This window comes from Solea senegalensis, linkage group LG1 (assembly GCF_019176455.1).
Source record: "Solea senegalensis isolate Sse05_10M linkage group LG1, IFAPA_SoseM_1, whole genome shotgun sequence".
Taxonomy (NCBI): Eukaryota; Metazoa; Chordata; class Actinopteri; order Pleuronectiformes; family Soleidae; genus Solea; species Solea senegalensis.
Window position 1 is genome coordinate 19,386,221 of NC_058021.1, and position 17,828 is coordinate 19,404,048.

At 41.9% G+C, this 17,828-nt stretch overlaps 1 protein-coding gene across 1 annotated transcript; it reads right to left on the reverse strand.

Moving 5' to 3' along the window:
* Positions 1 to 488: 488 nt before the first annotated feature.
* Positions 489 to 15,708, reverse strand: LOC122768704 (protein Niban 1-like). Its single transcript, XM_044024891.1, has 14 exons — positions 15,465 to 15,708; positions 12,927 to 13,057; positions 12,685 to 12,822; positions 12,138 to 12,255; positions 11,423 to 11,587; positions 7,577 to 7,692; positions 7,360 to 7,464; positions 6,999 to 7,161; positions 6,709 to 6,887; positions 5,982 to 6,128; positions 5,395 to 5,505; positions 4,562 to 4,669; positions 4,312 to 4,423; positions 489 to 2,444 (listed from the first exon to the last, which is right to left on the reverse strand). The coding sequence occupies exons 1-14, from the start codon at positions 15,517 to 15,519 to the stop codon at positions 751 to 753; spliced, it is 3,342 nt and encodes a 1,113-aa protein (XP_043880826.1). The 5' UTR covers positions 15,520 to 15,708; the 3' UTR covers positions 489 to 750.
* Between the last annotated feature and the right edge of the window lie 2,120 nt (positions 15,709 to 17,828).

Below are 17,828 nucleotides of genomic sequence, written 5' to 3' on the forward strand. Positions count from 1 at the left end.
ATTACAAATGTAATTTAATGTACAAAGATGTACGCTAAATTACATCTTTGGTGTAGTAGCACCTGACTGGAGAATTGTACAATCTCATCTCGAACTTCTAATAATATTTACTAATGTAACCATAAAAAGATGGAAATATGAATACATTAATTTAAGCATTTTAGATGAACCACGTTTGTGTCCGTGAATTTGTTCTTTACGCAGAGAGCTTCGGAACCAGACTGCGCTTCAAACGGCAACGAGCGAGTAAACCATGAGTGACAAATACACAACTATAAACTGAAAATACTAGCAGTTCTGAATATTTACTTTGTCACTCTTAGGTTTCATCAGGGGAGTCTCCCTGGAATTAACATGGTAAAGTGGATGACGTCATTAAAAGGTGATCAAAATGAAATGAAATGTCAATGTCTGTCACCTTCAATAGAAATAGTGATTTCTATCAATTTAAAGAGTGTTGGAGATTAACTTAAGTACACTAATAAACATGCTGTTTTTAATATTTTAATGCAGAAATGTTACATATTACACTGTATAACAATGGCAAAGGAAAATTCACTATTGTCTAAAAAATGAAACAAAAACAACTAATTACAGTGTATGGTTTGGTGTGAGCTGAAAAGAGAAACAAAGCAAATGAAAGCAGTTGAAGGAAATGGTTTGGTACAGATTTTAAAAAACTTCAGAGTGTAGATTACTTTCCCTCTCTCTCTTCACTGTCCCATCAGAAAGAGTATTTTCATGTGACTGTCAGTGTGTGTTGCTGCTGTCGGGACAAGGCCTCACCATTATCTCCACCTCAGTGATCTCCGTCACGAGATCTCTGATCATCGCCACGCTGTCCAGTGGCAGCTCAGCAGAACTTTCTGACTGGGATTCCATCAGCTGTGGATTTTGTACAAGCTGCTCTTCTACTTCCTCTTCCTGTGCTTTTCCCGTGGGCTCTTCTTTCTGCTCCTCTGCTCCTCCCACATTATCTGTTGTTCTCTCAGCCTCACTATCTTTCTCTTGATAAGCTACTCTCCTGCCAGCCGCGTCCTCTGCTTCTGTCTCTTTCCGCGTCTCCTCTTTTAGCCTCTCCGCTTCCCAGCTGTTCCTAATTTGTCCCGTCAGGTAGACAGCTCTGTCAGTCATCCTTTGTGCCATCATCTGCGTTGCCGTGGTGTCGCAACTGATCTTCTCGTTGAGTGACTCCAGGCCCATTTTCGTCAAACTGTCTGTGTCAGATGGTGGTGAGGGACAGAAGGGCTGCACAGAAGCGGCGTCCTCCTCTGATGTTTGGTCCGAATTTGCATGTTGATCGCTGGATTGCGATGAGGGCAGAGAGCACACTGAAGATGAGGGAGAATGTAGGATATGATCGGTGGATTCTGGGATAGCAGAGAGGTCAGGTGTTTCAGAGTCAGCTGTGCTCGAGTCAGTCATCGATGGTGCGTCACTTCGAGGCTGAACGTTATTATTAGGTTCCTCTGAGGGAGAAGCCTCCTCATTTGCAAATTCACCAAACTCTTGTGTCACAACGATCGTGGGACACAAAGGTGCCGTGTTCTGGACAGAACCTTGAGTGCTGCTGGGGTCAGATTTGTCTTCAGAGTGAAGTTCTGGGCCAGTCTGAGCAAGACCATCAAACTCTTGTGTCACGAAAATCACAGGAGACAAAGGTGCTGTGTTCTGGACAGCACCTTCAGTGGTACTGGGGTCAGATTTGTCTTCAGAGTGAAATTCTGGGCCAGTCTGAGCAGGTTCCTCAAACTCTTGTGTCACGACAATCACATTAGATAAAGGCACCATGTTCTGGACAACACCTTGAGTGGTGCTGTGGTCAGATTTGTCTTCAGAGTGAAGATCTGGACCAGTCTGAGCAAGATCATCAGACTCTTGTGTCACAACAAACATGGGAGACAAAGGTGCCATGTTCTGGATAGTACCTTGAGTGCTGCTGTGGTCAGATTTGTCTTCAGATTGAAGTTCTGGGTCAGTCTGAGCAGGTTTATCAAACTCTTGTGTCACAACAATCACTTTAGAAAATGGTGCTGTGTTCTGGTCAATACCTTGAGTGCTGCTGTGGTCAGATTTGTCTTCGGAGTGAAGTTCTGGGTCAGTCTGAGCAGGTTTATCAAACTCTTGTTTTACAATCGTGGGAGACAATGGTGCCCTGTTCTGGTCAGAACCTTGAGTGGAACTGGGGACAGATTTGTCTTCGGAGTGAGTTTCTGGGTCAGTCTGAGGGTGAGCTGTGACTGTCTGAGGCCACCCCTCCATCTCAGGAGCAGATTGTTGTTTTTCACTGGCCACGGCTGTGGGCGCATTTCGATCATGATTGGCTGGACTGTCTGGTGCAGAGCATGGAGGCGACTGTCCCAACAGACTGTACTCACTAATGGCCAAATCAGAAATGTCCAACAGGCGATTGCTGCTCTTCTTATTTGCACCGTCGTGGATGACTGAAGGGGAGGAAGGTGAAATTTATGTCAGACTTAAATTATTCATGACAAACAATACAGATTCAAGGTGATTGAACCAAATGATATTACTAGATACTACTCAGCACATTCAGCGATGCACACTTGACTGATGCACTGTTTGTTGGAATACACTACACCACTCTGATCAGTATTGAGAGGAGAGGGTATAAAGACTAACCCACCCTGAAACTCTTTTCCTGTGTTGTTCCACGCTGGTGGAATGACCTACCGAGCACTACCAGAACAGGGGCGTCCCTGCCTATCTTCAAAAAAGCGCTTTAAAACCCAGCTCTTCCAAGAGCATCTTCTGTCCTAGCACTTACCTTACCCCCTCCCCTGCATCTCCTTCTGCACTTGGATCCACCTTGGCACTCTCATCTTCTATCAGTCCACTGTTCCTATCTAGTGGAGTTCTTTCCAAGACTACTTCTATGCAGCTTATTCCTCTTAAGTCCACCTGAATCTGCAGGTTGTGGGTCAACGCACACTTCACTTGGAGCTAGCTAGCCGCTAGCTAGCCGAGCGGTGTGGATGGGTGTTATCTGAGCCAGTGGGTCAATTTTCGTTCCTACCCTTACCAACAAGATCGCGGGTACAAGTGGCTGAGATGGGTTTTCTCAGAAGGATGGCTGAGGTCTCCCTTTGAGATAAGGTGAGAAGTGGGGTTGCCAACCGCCCCTTGAAAAATGGAATTGTCCCGTATTAAGTTGAAAAGGGACGCACTTTGTCCCGTATTACTGTGAGAGTCAAAAAATAGTCTGTAATAACTAACAGGGTGCATTATATAAAAACTTACAGTAAACTTGTTACCAGGCCCTGTCCTGCACTGTGACCAATGAGCTGACAGCATATTCTCACACGAGTATGACGATACAGAATACGCTCATCCCATTGGTCGAGGTACAGTTGCTCATGGAGAAGATAGCGGAAGACAACAAAGCAGCATGGGTGACAGTGACACAGACGCCAACACTGATTCACGGGGCGGTACACCTTCGAGCAGCAATGCGAGTAGTACTCCTCCAAGAAAAAAACAAAAAAGGATGCAAAAATACCGAGAGGATTGGGAAAAAAGAAACACCTGGGTGGAAAAAGTGTGTCGGCGTACTTTTTCCGTAGCCCATGGTGGACTGCCTAAAACAGCATGCTTCTAGTGGTGGGGACAACAAAACTAGGGGAACCCTAGACCAATTTGTTGTCCACCAGGCAACGCCAGAGGCAGATATGGTATGTAAAGAACGATATATTTTTTTGTGCAATGGATGTCCGCATTGTATGGACAAAGATATTATAATATTATTTTTTTCAAGTACTCAAAAATATGCATCTGATTCAATTCAGGTTTGAGTTAAAAAATCATTTCACTCACAAAAAAAGGGGCTAAAAAAATTCACCACGCCAGGAAGGGTGAAGGCAATCGGGTCGACCGGCCCTGCAAATGAGGTGTCCCTTATTTATTTTTCAGGGAGTTGGCAACCCTATTGAAAAGCTAAGTCATGCAGGAGTAGAGCTGCTGTACTTTTGTGTGAAAAGGGGCCAGTTGAGGTGGTTCAGGCATCTAGAAAGGATGCCACCAGGGCACCTCCCAAGGGAGGTATTCCTGGCACGTCCAACTGGGAGGAAACCTTGGGGCAAATCAAGGACGAGGTGGAGAGATTACATCTCCTTTCTGGCCTGGGAGCCCCTGAGGATCCCCAGTCAGATTTGGATGATGGGGGGCTTGGGGCTCTCTGCTGGAGCTGCTACCCCTGTGGGCAAGCGGTTGTGATGGATGGATGGATGTTGATTTTGTTGTCACGTGGACTTTAGAGATTAAAAGGTGCATTGTGTGTGTGTGCCTGTTTACCTGTTTCTATCTGTGCACTCAGGATGTTCCTCAGTACATCATCATAGACGTTATGAATGAGGATGAAGCTGCTGTAGTCAGAGAAAATGTACTGCTCAAAGTGCTGCAGCTCCTGCACACAGAAAACACATATTAACACTCAAAGTAAAAACCAAAATGCTGGAATAAGATAATATAATAATAATAAGAAGAAGAAGAAGGAGAAAAAGAAGAAGCAGGGAAATAGAATGAATGTGCGTGTTACACCCACATTTTTCCACCTGCTGTCCATCCTTCTGGCAAGAACAGGCAGAGTGATTTCCAGCAGAGCCTCCTGGTAGAGCCTCCTCTGGACAAGTCTGCTATCATAGTCCAGCTGCTGCTCTCACACACACACACACACACACATATACAAACACTCAGAGGGAGCAACAATGCTATTTTTGAACCTTACAAAGATATTTGGGTGGGTCCATGTGGGTGTAAAATGCATTTTGAACGTTAAGACTTGTTTTTTTAAGTCAAGATGAAAGGTTTTTTTTATAGTGTAGTATTTTTGCCACGTATGCCCACTCAAGTCTATGAATCCTTATGAATATGTTTGTAATGTAATGTAATGTAATGTAATGAATGTAATGTAATGTAATGAATATGTTTGCTGCTTTATCTCACTGATAGACAGCCTTTTCGGACTGGAAAATTAAGTTTTGGTTGTTTCATAAACTGTGAAACTCTCCCACACCAAAGTCCATAGGGAAAATCAGCGATTTTACATCATGGCAAACAAAAGTAGTGGATCCAAAACTGCCTCCATTCGTACATTCAAATGTGTAATTTTGTGACTTTGGAATTTGAATCTAAATCCCTTTTTGGATTTACCTAAGTCACACAAACTGTTAATACAATGCAGTAGACCCCATTTCTCTTGTCCACTACAGGCTAAAAATGCAAAGTTTCTCCATGGGGTTTGGTGCAGAAGTACACTCAAATCACAAACTTATACAATACATGTTGTGTCCCTGTCGGATTTATTTTAACATCATCATATGTATTGTTTATACGTTTACTGCAAGGATATTCTGAGGCGGTGACGTCATTACTTACCTTGAGTACTCTGTCTTTAGCTCTCTTCATCTTGACAAGAACTTGAGAAGACTGCAGTTTGGCTGATGATTTGAGGAACAACTCCAAGGTGTACACAGCACTGTCTGCCAGCTGGAAGTCAAAAATACAACAAAAAAAAACCAAAACTATATCAGCCTTTTCTGACTGGAAACTTAGTTTAAGTAGTGTGCTCACTCCCCTGCACCAAAGTCCGTAGAGAAAATAGGCATTTTTAGCTTGTGGGGACAAAGGAGCAATTTGTGTCACTTAGGTGAATTTGAATTAAGATTTTCAAACACTGTCACACAGTGACAAAATCTCATAGATTTCAGCTGCTCTACACTGTGATGTAAAAATGTTGATTTTCTCTCCAGACTTTGGTGCAGGGAATGAGTGCTTTACAATGCCACACAAACTTCAGTTTAACTGTGCAATAATGTAGCCTAAAGACGACATTAAAAATAACTAACGTTACTCAAAATGAGTACGTTTTATTTGGTTACTTCCACTAATGACTGAGGCACATGGGAGTTTGGTGACGTGCAAGTGGACATGACTGAACCTCCAGCAGCAGCAGCTCTTCATACCTGCTCCATCTCCAGATGTGCAGAGTGAACCAGCCTCTGGGTGCTGCTCAGTCCAAACCTCTGCTGCAAGTCCCCGAGTATCTCTGTCAGGTTCTTCACCTGCCTGTAGCACGGCTCCAGACTGATGGAGCGCAGCGTGAGCAAGACCTGGACACACGTGAATAAAAACACAACCATGATGCTGTGAAGCTTTCAGAGATAGTCCGTGTCAAACCGCCATCTGCCAAGAACAAGCAGGAGACTGGCAGACTCTACAATAGTTTAATTAGTTTGTAAAATGCTCACTCTCCAGCACCAAATCCCATTAAAAAAAAGCCATAGTTTTACCTCACAGAGACAAGAGAGCTGCTGGTCTACTGCTTCCTCATTTGTTCAGTTTGTGTCACTTAAGTAAATTGTATTACTTATCTTTTTGGCACAGACTTACAAATTAAAATATCTGAACCTAATAACTGTGGCCGAAGTAGATCAAGACCTCCCGTGTGCTGTGATGTAAAAACATCGATTTTCTCCATGGACTTTGGTGTGAGAGCATAACCAGTTTGCAGAGTGACAGATAGACTTAAGCAGATGTAGATTTTATGAAATTAGGCTTCAGTTAAGTTGCAAAAATTATTTTTTTCATGCTTCACTGCTGGAAAAACAAATTAAACCCTAACCCTAACCATGTGTCAGTATCTCATACAACCACACAGTCAGACAGATAAAGGACACATATCTCTCTCACCTTGTTTGTCTCCTCTGTCCCTTTTGCGTGCGCGAAGACCGAGTCCATCTGCGTGTGCAGGGTGTGCTGCATCCCCTGAATGCCTGCACTTATGTTCTCTGCCAGGACTTCAAAGATGGAGGACAAGTATGGCGCCACAGACTCGCTGTACACTGCCTCTGCTTCATCACAAATACACACTGGAACACAGACAACAAAATGACTGTTGGACTCTTAATCACAAAGTTCATTCATCCTCTTGAAATGTAATCCAAATGTAGTCGGAGTTGTCAGAGCTCAGTGAGTCGTACCTCTGACTTTCTCCTCCAGGAAGGACAGCGAGGACACAATCTGGTCCAGGTTGGACCTGATGAGCGTCTGATCGGCTAGTGCGGCCTGACGACACTTCTCCTTTAGAGCGTCCAAACTCGCTGTTAGCTGTGCGAGCACCATTGTGTAGGTGGCGTGCACTGTCTAAAAACAAACCAAAAAAACACTGGGTCATAAATGTTGCACACCACATCAGACAAATGCTGACCGACAGGTCTACTGACTCTATACTGCCCCCATGATTATGGGTGGTATTGCTCCGTTTTGTCCGTCATCGTGAGCTCCCCTGTGAGGCGCACGATGACGGACGAAATGAACGTACATTCTTTTCATTTAACTTACCGCCAACCACTGCCGCATCCTTTCACCCTTTTTGCCCTTCACTCTGGACTGAAGCTGACTCTGTAACCATGGCAACACCTCCTCCATCACCTGGGAGGCCAGAACCTACACGTGGGTACAGGACAGGGTCGATTGAGAAAGTACAACAGGGCAACGGAGACCTTGGATTCATCGCGAATGGAGAACATTATTTTTGTGTGAGCTCGCGTGCACCGACCTGTTCCTCGGTGCCCAGCAACATTTCCCAGGATTCATAGCAGCCATTGGCCTGTCGGTAGAGCCGCAGCGCTCTGATGTAAGCCTGGCTCTCATGGGTCGACTCACACCACGGATCTACAGGAAGTAAGGAGGACATTTTTGGAGGAGTTTAGTGGAAATCGTGACATAACTGTTCATAACTCCTGTAGAACTCAGAACATAAACACATCATCAAAGAACTCTAACAATCTTTATTACTACCAAATAAAATCAGAAGAAGAAGAGTGATATAGCGCTTTTCTAGTCTCGCTGAGCTGCTTTGCACTACAGCTTTCACCCAGTCACAAGCTACAACATGGGGTTAAGTGTCTTGCTCAAGAAAACATATAGACTTGCAGAGCCAGAAATTTAACTCACAGCCTTCCAGTTGAAAGGCAACTCACCCTACCACTGAGCCACCATTGCTGAATCCTAACGCCTACTTTAAGACTTTTACTATTAAAAGAAAAGGTGGCTTCAACTTCTACCAAAGTCATTTTCTGGTAACATACGTGTACTTTTACTCACGTTTCCCTTTTAGGTACTTTGTACAAGACTGTAAAGATCTTTTAGATGTACAGATTAGTGAAATAAACTAATACAAACTTTTTATACCATCTGAGAAAACCACCTTGAGCTCTCGAAGTAACACCAATATCACCAACATTAAAATACATTAATGACTACAGCAGCCTGAACGGACATAACTGGTGGTTGTCTGTTCTGTTTTAATTCCCATTAAGTTGTCTCACGTGGTCCAGTTGCCCCATTAAGGACTCTGGACTTCCTTTTCAAAACAAACCAGTGTGTAATGAGTTTGAGGAACAGAAAGCTCCTGCAAAGCAGGACACACTTCCCTTTATCATCCGCGCCATCAGTATGAATCATACTGATGCAACAAAACACAAACTGGAATAGATTTGTTCCTCACTGATGTCACCGTCACATGATGTGAAGAGATGATTGTTGCAACAACAACAATGAAACTAGAAGCACCATCACCACACACATCCTCACATCATTCCAACCTTCATTGACCTTTATTTCTGTCTGGAAGTTCAAGTTTGTAACCTGCTCACTCTCCTGCACCAAATTCCACAGAGCAAACACTGTAAGTTTAGCTCATGAGGACACAGAAGCATGAAGTCTTCTACCGCCTTGTTTGGTGAATTAGTGTCACTCCGGTGAATCCAAATAAAGGTTTTTGACAGTAAAACCACAGAAAGACTCATGTGAGCTTAACTTAACAGAGAGGAGGTGGATCAACAGCTCCTGTGTGCAGTGATGTAAAATTGTCATTTCTCTATTGAATTTGGTGCAGGGGAGGGAGCAGTTTACAAAAACTTAAGTTTCCATTCAGAAAAGGCTGTCGAGTGGTGATTATCACACAGCAGAGGTATTTTTGAGATATTTTAATTGGGTGAGCATTTTGCTAAGTGGCTAAAATGTTTTTTTCCTCTTGTCCGAGCAGACTGCCATGTTCCCAGGGAGGTTCTCAGCACACACATGTATGCAACTAAATGTTCCAGAAAGAGAATGCCCTCATAATGATGATGATAATGATTTAAGACTGTGCGTCCATGACTTCAGAGGACATACATGACACAATTATTATTTACACATTCCATTAGAGCATGCTACCGTCAATAAACTGCAGAAACACAAACTTTTCTTTATATTCTTCGACTCAGTTTTCTGGAAGGATAGTCGTTTTTGTGCTGCTAAGTCGAGACATCATGAGTCAATTTCAGCAAATAACTCAAAATGAAAGTTAAATGACAAAGAAACGTAGACAAAATTGGTGTTTTTTTTTAGTTTGACGTGAATCAATAATTAATCAAAAATGGTCTTGTCTCTTGCTTCGGTTAAGGTGGTGGCTGTGCAGATATGACGAGCCACGTTTCCGCAGCCCTGTGACTCAAAGCACAGCAGATTGTATGGTTTGCATCCTAGCTAACCACACAGGAAGTCAACAGCATTAATATTTTTATCTGTCACCGGGGCAACCCCCACCACCACATGAGACGAAATGAAACATGATCTAATGCAGACGACCACTCTGCCAGAGGAGGTTTGAACATTTGATATACCTTTGATTGAAGAGGATTCAGTTTTGCAAATAAAGTAAACAAGAAATACCAACTCTGGGGGTTGCAAAGGTGGTGGTATGTGACTAAACTCCATTTAAATGTCATCATATAAGTCACAATGAAATATAATACAATGTGGTGTACCTCAAGGATCAACACTCGGACCGTTGTTATTGCTTTTTTATCTTAAAATGAATCCACAACTGGTTTCACCAGCACACATGAAATTCAGCCGACACATTGATCAGAATAAGATCTACAAAATAAGTAACTCAGACCAATGACCTTAACCCAACAGGAAGTTAGCCATTTTGCTGTGACCGACTATTATAACTAAACCATATAAGGTCTAATCTGAAGCAAACTTACTAGGATTGATTATAGTTCCACGTTAACGACATCTCTGATGAAATTCCGCTGTAAATTATGTCATTTGTTTTCAACAGTTTGTCATTTTTGAGTATCTATCATTTTACCTGCATTTTTCTGGATGTTGTTTTCACAAGCCACTACAGGTTTATACTACCACACTCTTCATCTTCATGTTATTTATGTGTGTTAAATAAATTAAAACTAAAAGTTCTGTGTTGCCACACATTTACTGGAAACACTGACTACACACGCTGCTGGGGAGATTTTGTCATATCTAGAAAGTTGTGTTAAGTTATATTTAGTTTTGCCTTGTATCTGTTGTCTCGTGACTTTCTGTTTTATTTTAACATCTCTCTTTCCTCTTGTTTCAGATAACTTGCCCTTCCCCTGTAGGTTTCCCGCCAGTCTGATTATCTTCCCCCGCCCTGATTGTTTCCACCTGTTCCCCATTACTTTGAATTTATATATAGCCTGTGCTTCCCTCTGCCCTGTGCCAGTTCATCTTGTTTGCCATGCCAGAGAACCCACGCCAATCCATGCCACGTAAATTGTTTGTCAGGTTTTTGTATTTCTTAGTTGCTACTTTGTTTTGCCTTTTTGAGCCTTCAGAGTTTTTCCTCGTGAAGAGTGATTTTGATTTGACACTTTGCCAAAACCGTTTTGTCTCCTCCCAGTGAGTGATTATAATTTGTTATTTTTGCCTTTTTGCTTTTCTAGTGATTCGTCGATAGAGTGATTTTGTTGTTACTTTTCCTCCTTTGAGAGTGATTATTGTTTGATACTTTGTGCATTAAATTCGGATACTTTTGGAAATTGTCTCTGAGTCGTGCTATTGGGTTCAAGTCCTTTATAAAGATTTATAATATCACCGTCTTAAAGATCAGGATTTAGCTGAATTTCCACCTGTTGCTGTAGATGTTTAAAAACAAACAATTAATGATAATGAACAAAAATCATGTGTGAAACTTATACATTAATTTCTAGAGTCAGTTGCTCAATAGATTTCACAACAACACGACCAGAAGTGAGCAGAAAACCACAAACCGGACAAAAACCCTCCTCCAGTGGCATAAGTGTGTTCCACTTCTTGTTATTTTTTTCCGTTGATGTGATGAAACCATAAAAAATAATTTGGCAAACTCATTTTATTGCTTATGCACTCAACTTTTCATACGTAAGAGGAAGTTTTGTTAATTTTTTGATAATTTGTCTCATCTCATTCTTCAAAATGAAGTAAATAAAAACTATTCCTTTATGTTGGCAAAACCTTTTTCAGATTTCAGGCCTGTACTAACTGTAACAAACTACCACTAAATTAAAAAACTTTGAGTGAAAACATCGGCGTGTGTGTGTGTTCGTTTTACCGAGGTTGCAGTGTCTAATGCAGGACTTGATCGCAGACAGGAAATGATCTCGTTCCTCTTCCTGTTGGAAGAGAAAGCAGGTGTAGCCAGCGTACGGCAGGTGCAGATACACAGCTGGCACATCTGGAGATGACACCACCGAAGAAGACGACTCGTCCTTCGCTCCTAAACACAGACACATGATAAAGACACACAGGTCATTTAACACACATGTGATACACTCACACCTCATTACCTTTGTAAGGTTTATGGCACAAACTGTAAAAATGTAAATAACATCAGCGAAAGCATTTTAGCTGAGTCATGTTTGGGCTGTTATTATACAATATTTGTTACACAGTTGGAGAATTGTGTCTTTGAAATGACTTGGCACAAATGTGTCATTAACAGCTTCATACGTTCATAAATGGTCCAAAAATTACCACAAAAAAACGTTAATCATTTTCCAATTACTGAGCAAAGTACTTGTCCTTTAGATGATGTGTAAGTTGGGAAAGACAAATTTCTTTTTATTTCAGAAATTGCCATGTTTGCTTGTTTTGTTTTGCTTACAAAGGTAATAAACAAATAGTAATATCACAAATAATATTATTACTTTTGATACAAATGAATAAGTGACATTATTACCTTTAACATGCAATGAATTGCCTTGATGGGTGTAAACACATATTTTACTGGGAAATATTATGTGTACATAGAAATAAGTCAGCACTACCGTTAAGTATGCCGGCACAAATTTGCTCGAGGTGAGTTCTTGACTCCTCTCCTGTGATCAGGACACTGCCCCCTGCTGGCTGAAGAACCAACTTAGCAGCACTTTTGTGGTTGAACGACTAAAATAGGACACATACAGAGAACACAGAGAGAGGGGGGGTGGACAAAGGTGTGAGATGTGCCAGACACCAAACAGACAGTTTGACATTTAAAATGTTATTTTAAAGGGAAAGTTCATCAACAAAATGCTCATCTACTAAAATCTACAATGATTTTCTCTATGGAGTTTGGTGCAGACGAGCGAGCGATTTGTAAAGTGATGCAAATTTAATTTTCTACTTGGGAAAAGCTGTGTAATGTTAAGATAAAACATAGATTTGTGAGCCAGTTGTTAAGTGGACACAAAACTAAGCAAGGTCATTTATTGTGATTCATTTATCGACACGTTTAGTTTTGGTGATATTTTCTCACATGTACACATAAAGAGGTGCATGCAGTACATGCATGTACTCGTCTTACTGTGCTGCATGTGTGTTTTGTGCGTTTACCTCCACGTTGTCATGGATCTCCACGCTGTAGTCTCGCCTCAGGACGACGTACCTCTCCCTGCATTTTTTGCCCTGCTCGTACCAGCAGGAGAATCTGACATTACCTTGATACAGCACCTCGTCTGCATCGTACCGAGGCTGGCACACACACACACACACAGAGAAAGAGATATATGAATAGATATTCAGACCGAGATAATCTTAACCTGTGTAAACTGATTTGGCAGGTGCAGCTCCTATACCCGTTGTGTGAGCAATAGGCCACACCCCTCTTTCTTAGGCTCCACCTCCTGGTGTAAGTGTCCGAAGTAGGCCGGGCCATACTGCTGACGGTAAAAGTCACTGAAGCTCTGGAACTTACTGTCAACAAGTCCTGGAAACAAAACATACATTTATGTCCTAATGTAGTCACGGGCCTTTACCTCTTTGTTATTATATATGAAAGTTTTCCACAAACATGGAATGTGTTCACGTGAACAAACTCAAAAAAAGTTAAAAAAAATGACTGCAGTGTATATGCGTCGCCTCACTCTTTCACTTTCTCTCTGTCCCTCATTTTTCCTTTCACCCCAACCTGTCGAGGCAGATGCCACACATTTTTGAATCAGGTTCTGTCAGAGATTTCTTCTCTCCACTGAGGCCTCACACTTGGGTTTCTCTTCCACTATTAATCAGGGCCTGAGCCACGAATGGCGTTGAATATTAAATGCGTGGAGCCTGTGGTTATCCTTCAGATTATTATTCTATCTGTAGCTTTGCTGTCATTTTTGAGGGGGTTAACATGCATAAAAACTCTTGAAACCTCACAATTGAGTTTCACCGAATTTCCGGAAACTTGGTGGGAAGATGTTATAGACCAAGACGAATGAAAAAAGTCGACCGTAACCATGGCCTCAACTCAACAGGAAGTCGGCCATTTTGAATTTCGGCTTCCATTTTGGCGATTTGCACCCTACATAAATGAACAAACTTACAAATTTGTACTAGACACATCAAATGTGAAAAGTTATGAAAGGTTTTGTGGATTCAAAACCTCGTGAATTTCAACCACTCGCCACGAAACAGGAAGTGCGCTATGACTTCAGGCATACACTGAGTTCCACCGAATGTCCCGACACTTGGTGGGAAGATGTTATAGACCAAGACAAACAAAAATGTCGACCGTAACCATGGCTTGAACTAAACAGGAAGTAGGCCACTTTGAATTTTGGCGATTTGCCCCCTATGTAAATGAGCAAACTTGTCCGAGCATGTTTGTCATACTGACAGAAAAAATACGATCGACTGAATAAAAGTCTGACTATTGCGTGAGGGAGACAGTGAGCATTCGGCCCTCAGCTGCACTTGCATGGGGACATGAGGGCCCCATCAGGTTATCTATTTTTTCTATTATTGTATTGTATATAACAGAAGTCTATCTCCTTTCTATTGCATTTCTAGTTACACTGTTACTTTCAAATATTTATCTATTTCTTTTGACATTTACCAGCAAAGAAAGAACATAATTGCATAACTGTACAATCTACATGTGGCAATAAACTCTTTGAATCTTGAATCAATATTATTGTTTCTGCCTTATGATGCCAGTGCCTTGAAATAATAATAATAGTAATAATAATACTACTACAAAAAAATTGAAAGGCAGGAGAGATATCTTCATCTGTTCACATGCACGTTCCAGTATTAGCTCTTATGTAATGGACTGAAATGTGCAGCAGAAATGTGCGCATTTGACTGTGTTGTGATCATGAGGAAAACTGAACACATATTTCTATGTCTGAATATGTCAAAAATCTTGAAATATTACTGCCAAATCTTGTATTGTGAAGATCACAGTGACACAGTGGAGGATAAATTAAGACTCTAAGACTCTATGAGGCCAACCCTGTTTGTTTTTTTTTACTTTTACTGTACAGTAAATTATGGAATAAATTATTAGACCAGTTTGAACAAAATGTTATCTTGTTTCAATTAATTTATTCTGGATACCAGGGAAATTACTTTTTCCTGTTAGGGTCAGGGGTCACTGCTTTAATAGTGTATGTACAGCAAAATGACTCTAAATTATTATTCCTACTAATGTCTTCCTCACAGTATTTAAAGTCTGATCTGTGTGGTCTTTTTTTTTTTACACGGAGTTTGGCGTATAGTTCACCAGTAGCCACAGACAGATCACGCTGATAATTTGATGGGTTTGTATGCAGGTCAATCGTAATCTGATTGTTTTTAAAAAAAATCATTTTGTTTACAGTGCAGAGACAGACAGCGCATGATAATGTAATAGTTGGAAATGGCCGTAATTACATTGTAGTTTACAGAGGAGATTAGGGACAGGATGTGTCTTGTGTGCTGATAACATGTTGGAATGTAAGCGTTGTGAGTTTGTGTCATTACAGGTACTTGTTTTATGATGATGTTAAAATGATTATTCATACAACATGTGTATATATATATATATATACACATGTTGTATGAATGATGATGAGTTACATAGGAAATTCATATAATGTATAACCCATACAGCGTAAGTTCCCGATGGAGATGGACTGTATATAACTGTGACTATAACACAGATACAGTTACTGTTTCTGCTCAAACTAATCCAAAAAGAGCTACAAATATCACGTCTACTGCTTTTACTACTCACACTAACACACCCATATTCCAGTTTATGTACAGATTATGCTGAGATTATACTGAGATTATACTGAGGAAGTCTGAGGGGGTGAAAAGAAAGAAAGTAAGAAATGAGGAAAAACGTAGTGATGTCTCAGTTTTACCTTTAATGTGGCTGATTTTAGCCTCATCCAACAAGCCTGAGGAAGATGCTCCCATAATGTCTCTGCTGCTGCTCCTTCTTCTTTTTGCTTTTCTCTACGTTTAAAATGAATTCAGTCACTTGTTCACACAGGAAAACTGTGAAGTGATGCACGGTAGCTGTGGACGAGCTACTGTCAAGTGTCAGCTCATTTCCTCTGCTCTGTGTCAGTGAGTCAGTCAGTTTGTGGTAATGGGGGATGGGGGCGGGACGGTTGAAACATAGGTGAAGTTGTTACCACAGCACTCACACAACACACATACACACACACATAGCCTCGCTCATACAGCCCCCTGCTGGTAGATACTGGAACTAAGCTGCCTTTTGTTTAAGTCACATTAAAGGTCTACAGTAGTGCGGTGATTCCCACAGTGTGGGCCACAGCACCCTAGTGGGCTGTAATGGTACTGCAGGTACTGAGGGTTGCGGGGCTGCTGGTGCCAGTTAGAGCCCTGCGATGGAGCCCGACAGTTTAAACTTGACCCTTTAACACCTAACCCTCAAAATGTCCATCTGGAGCCCCTGCAAAAAACTGTAGTTGTACACGAACACCAGATTGTGCATGTTTGAAATGTGAACGGTATAAAACATATTTAAAGTAACATTTGTTTGAGTTTCTGTCTCAATGTCCAAAAACAGGCCCAAAAAAATGTAAACTATGTACAGGCTGTTTTTTTCCAACTCTCTCCTCTCTAGTGACAAAGACGCTGATTCGCCGGCTTAGCACATTGCCGTGCACTAGTGCAAACCTGCCGTCTGTGATAAAACATGCTCAGTGTTAAAGGATTAAACCAATTTAAGTGGCGACACGGCAAACTACTTTCTAAATAAACTTAACATTGAAAGGAAACAAAACATACACCATTAAAAGTGCTCAGATAAGGTCAGAGGTCTATAACTGGACATGTGCATCAAGTCTCAGTCATTACGTTAAATTAATTCATAGTCTATTTAACTATTTTAATGTCTGCAATATTAACGTGGGCCCAGATGCTAGGCCCGTGCAGGCCACTCGTGCCAATCCGAGCTGACACAGGGCCAAAAGGGGTCACACACTGGACAGGACGCCAGGGTCAACATACAGAGACGAATAAGAATGCACTCACACACCTATGGGCAATTTAGAGTATCCAGTTGACCGAATGTGGGAGAAAATTAATTTTCAGTTTGGCAAGTTAGTTTAAAGGTGACATCGAATGCTTGTATCACACACATATATGTTAGTTATGGAGGTCTACTTACATATATTAACTTGTTTTCATGGTTAAAAACCTCCTAATCGCTGCAAATGAGCCGATCAAAATATCTCCTCACTCCTCTCGTCAGCCGCACTGTTTCAGACCAATATCACACCCCCAGAACGTGGACTGTGTTGTGATTGGCCAGCCAACGAGAGCTTTCCCACTGTCCTGTGATTGGCCTGGTACCTGGAAGTGACGTAATTGGTACACCAGCTCTCAGATACACAGCTCCCCCTCTGGCACGGTGGATGCTCTGCATCTCAGCAGCTACAACGAGAGTAGTTCTTCTTCTTCTGCGGTTGAATGTACGCAACCGGATGTGCCCGGACTAGTGCCCGCACCAGGAGGCGCTACGGTGGTGAGAGGAGTGGTGAGGATTTCTGATGACGACATCAAATTAAGGAAGTGCCGATCCGCTTCTCAGAGCCCTCGAAAACAATACAACACTATTTTCTCAGCAGTGGCTGAACTGTTTGTTCTGAAACTTTAGGGTTTCATAAACGAGGGAATGACGCAGATACACACACAAACGCAGCGTTAATTGGAGCTTCCGGTCTATGTGGCCTTTAAAGAGGACATAGCCCGGAAGTGCCAATTAACGCTGCGTTTCGGTGTGTATCTGTGTCATAACCTCGTCTATGAAGCCCTAAAAGTCCATAACAATCAGTTCAGCCACTACTGAGAGCGCAGGGTTTGATTGTTTTCCTGAGCTCTACGAAGCGGAACGGCACTTCCGTTGACTAGTTACGTCACTGGTGAATTTCACCACTCCTCTAAACAACAGTGCCTCCTAGTCCGGGCACATCCGGTAACGTACTTTAAACCGTAGAAGAAGAAGAACTACTCTCGTTGTAGCTGCTGAGCTCTGTACAACCGATATGCTCAGCAGCTACAACGAGAGTAGTTCTTCTTCTTCTACGGTTGAAAGTAGCAATATAAAGCAGGACACAGCACCAAACTTAACCTAAAGGAAGGAGCAGTGCCAACAATACGTATATAACTGTCTTTGTGTGCTTGTTTTGTCGTTAAGCATTAGCCGGCTACAGGCTAAGCTACACGCTACGCCCATGTTTCATTTGCATATG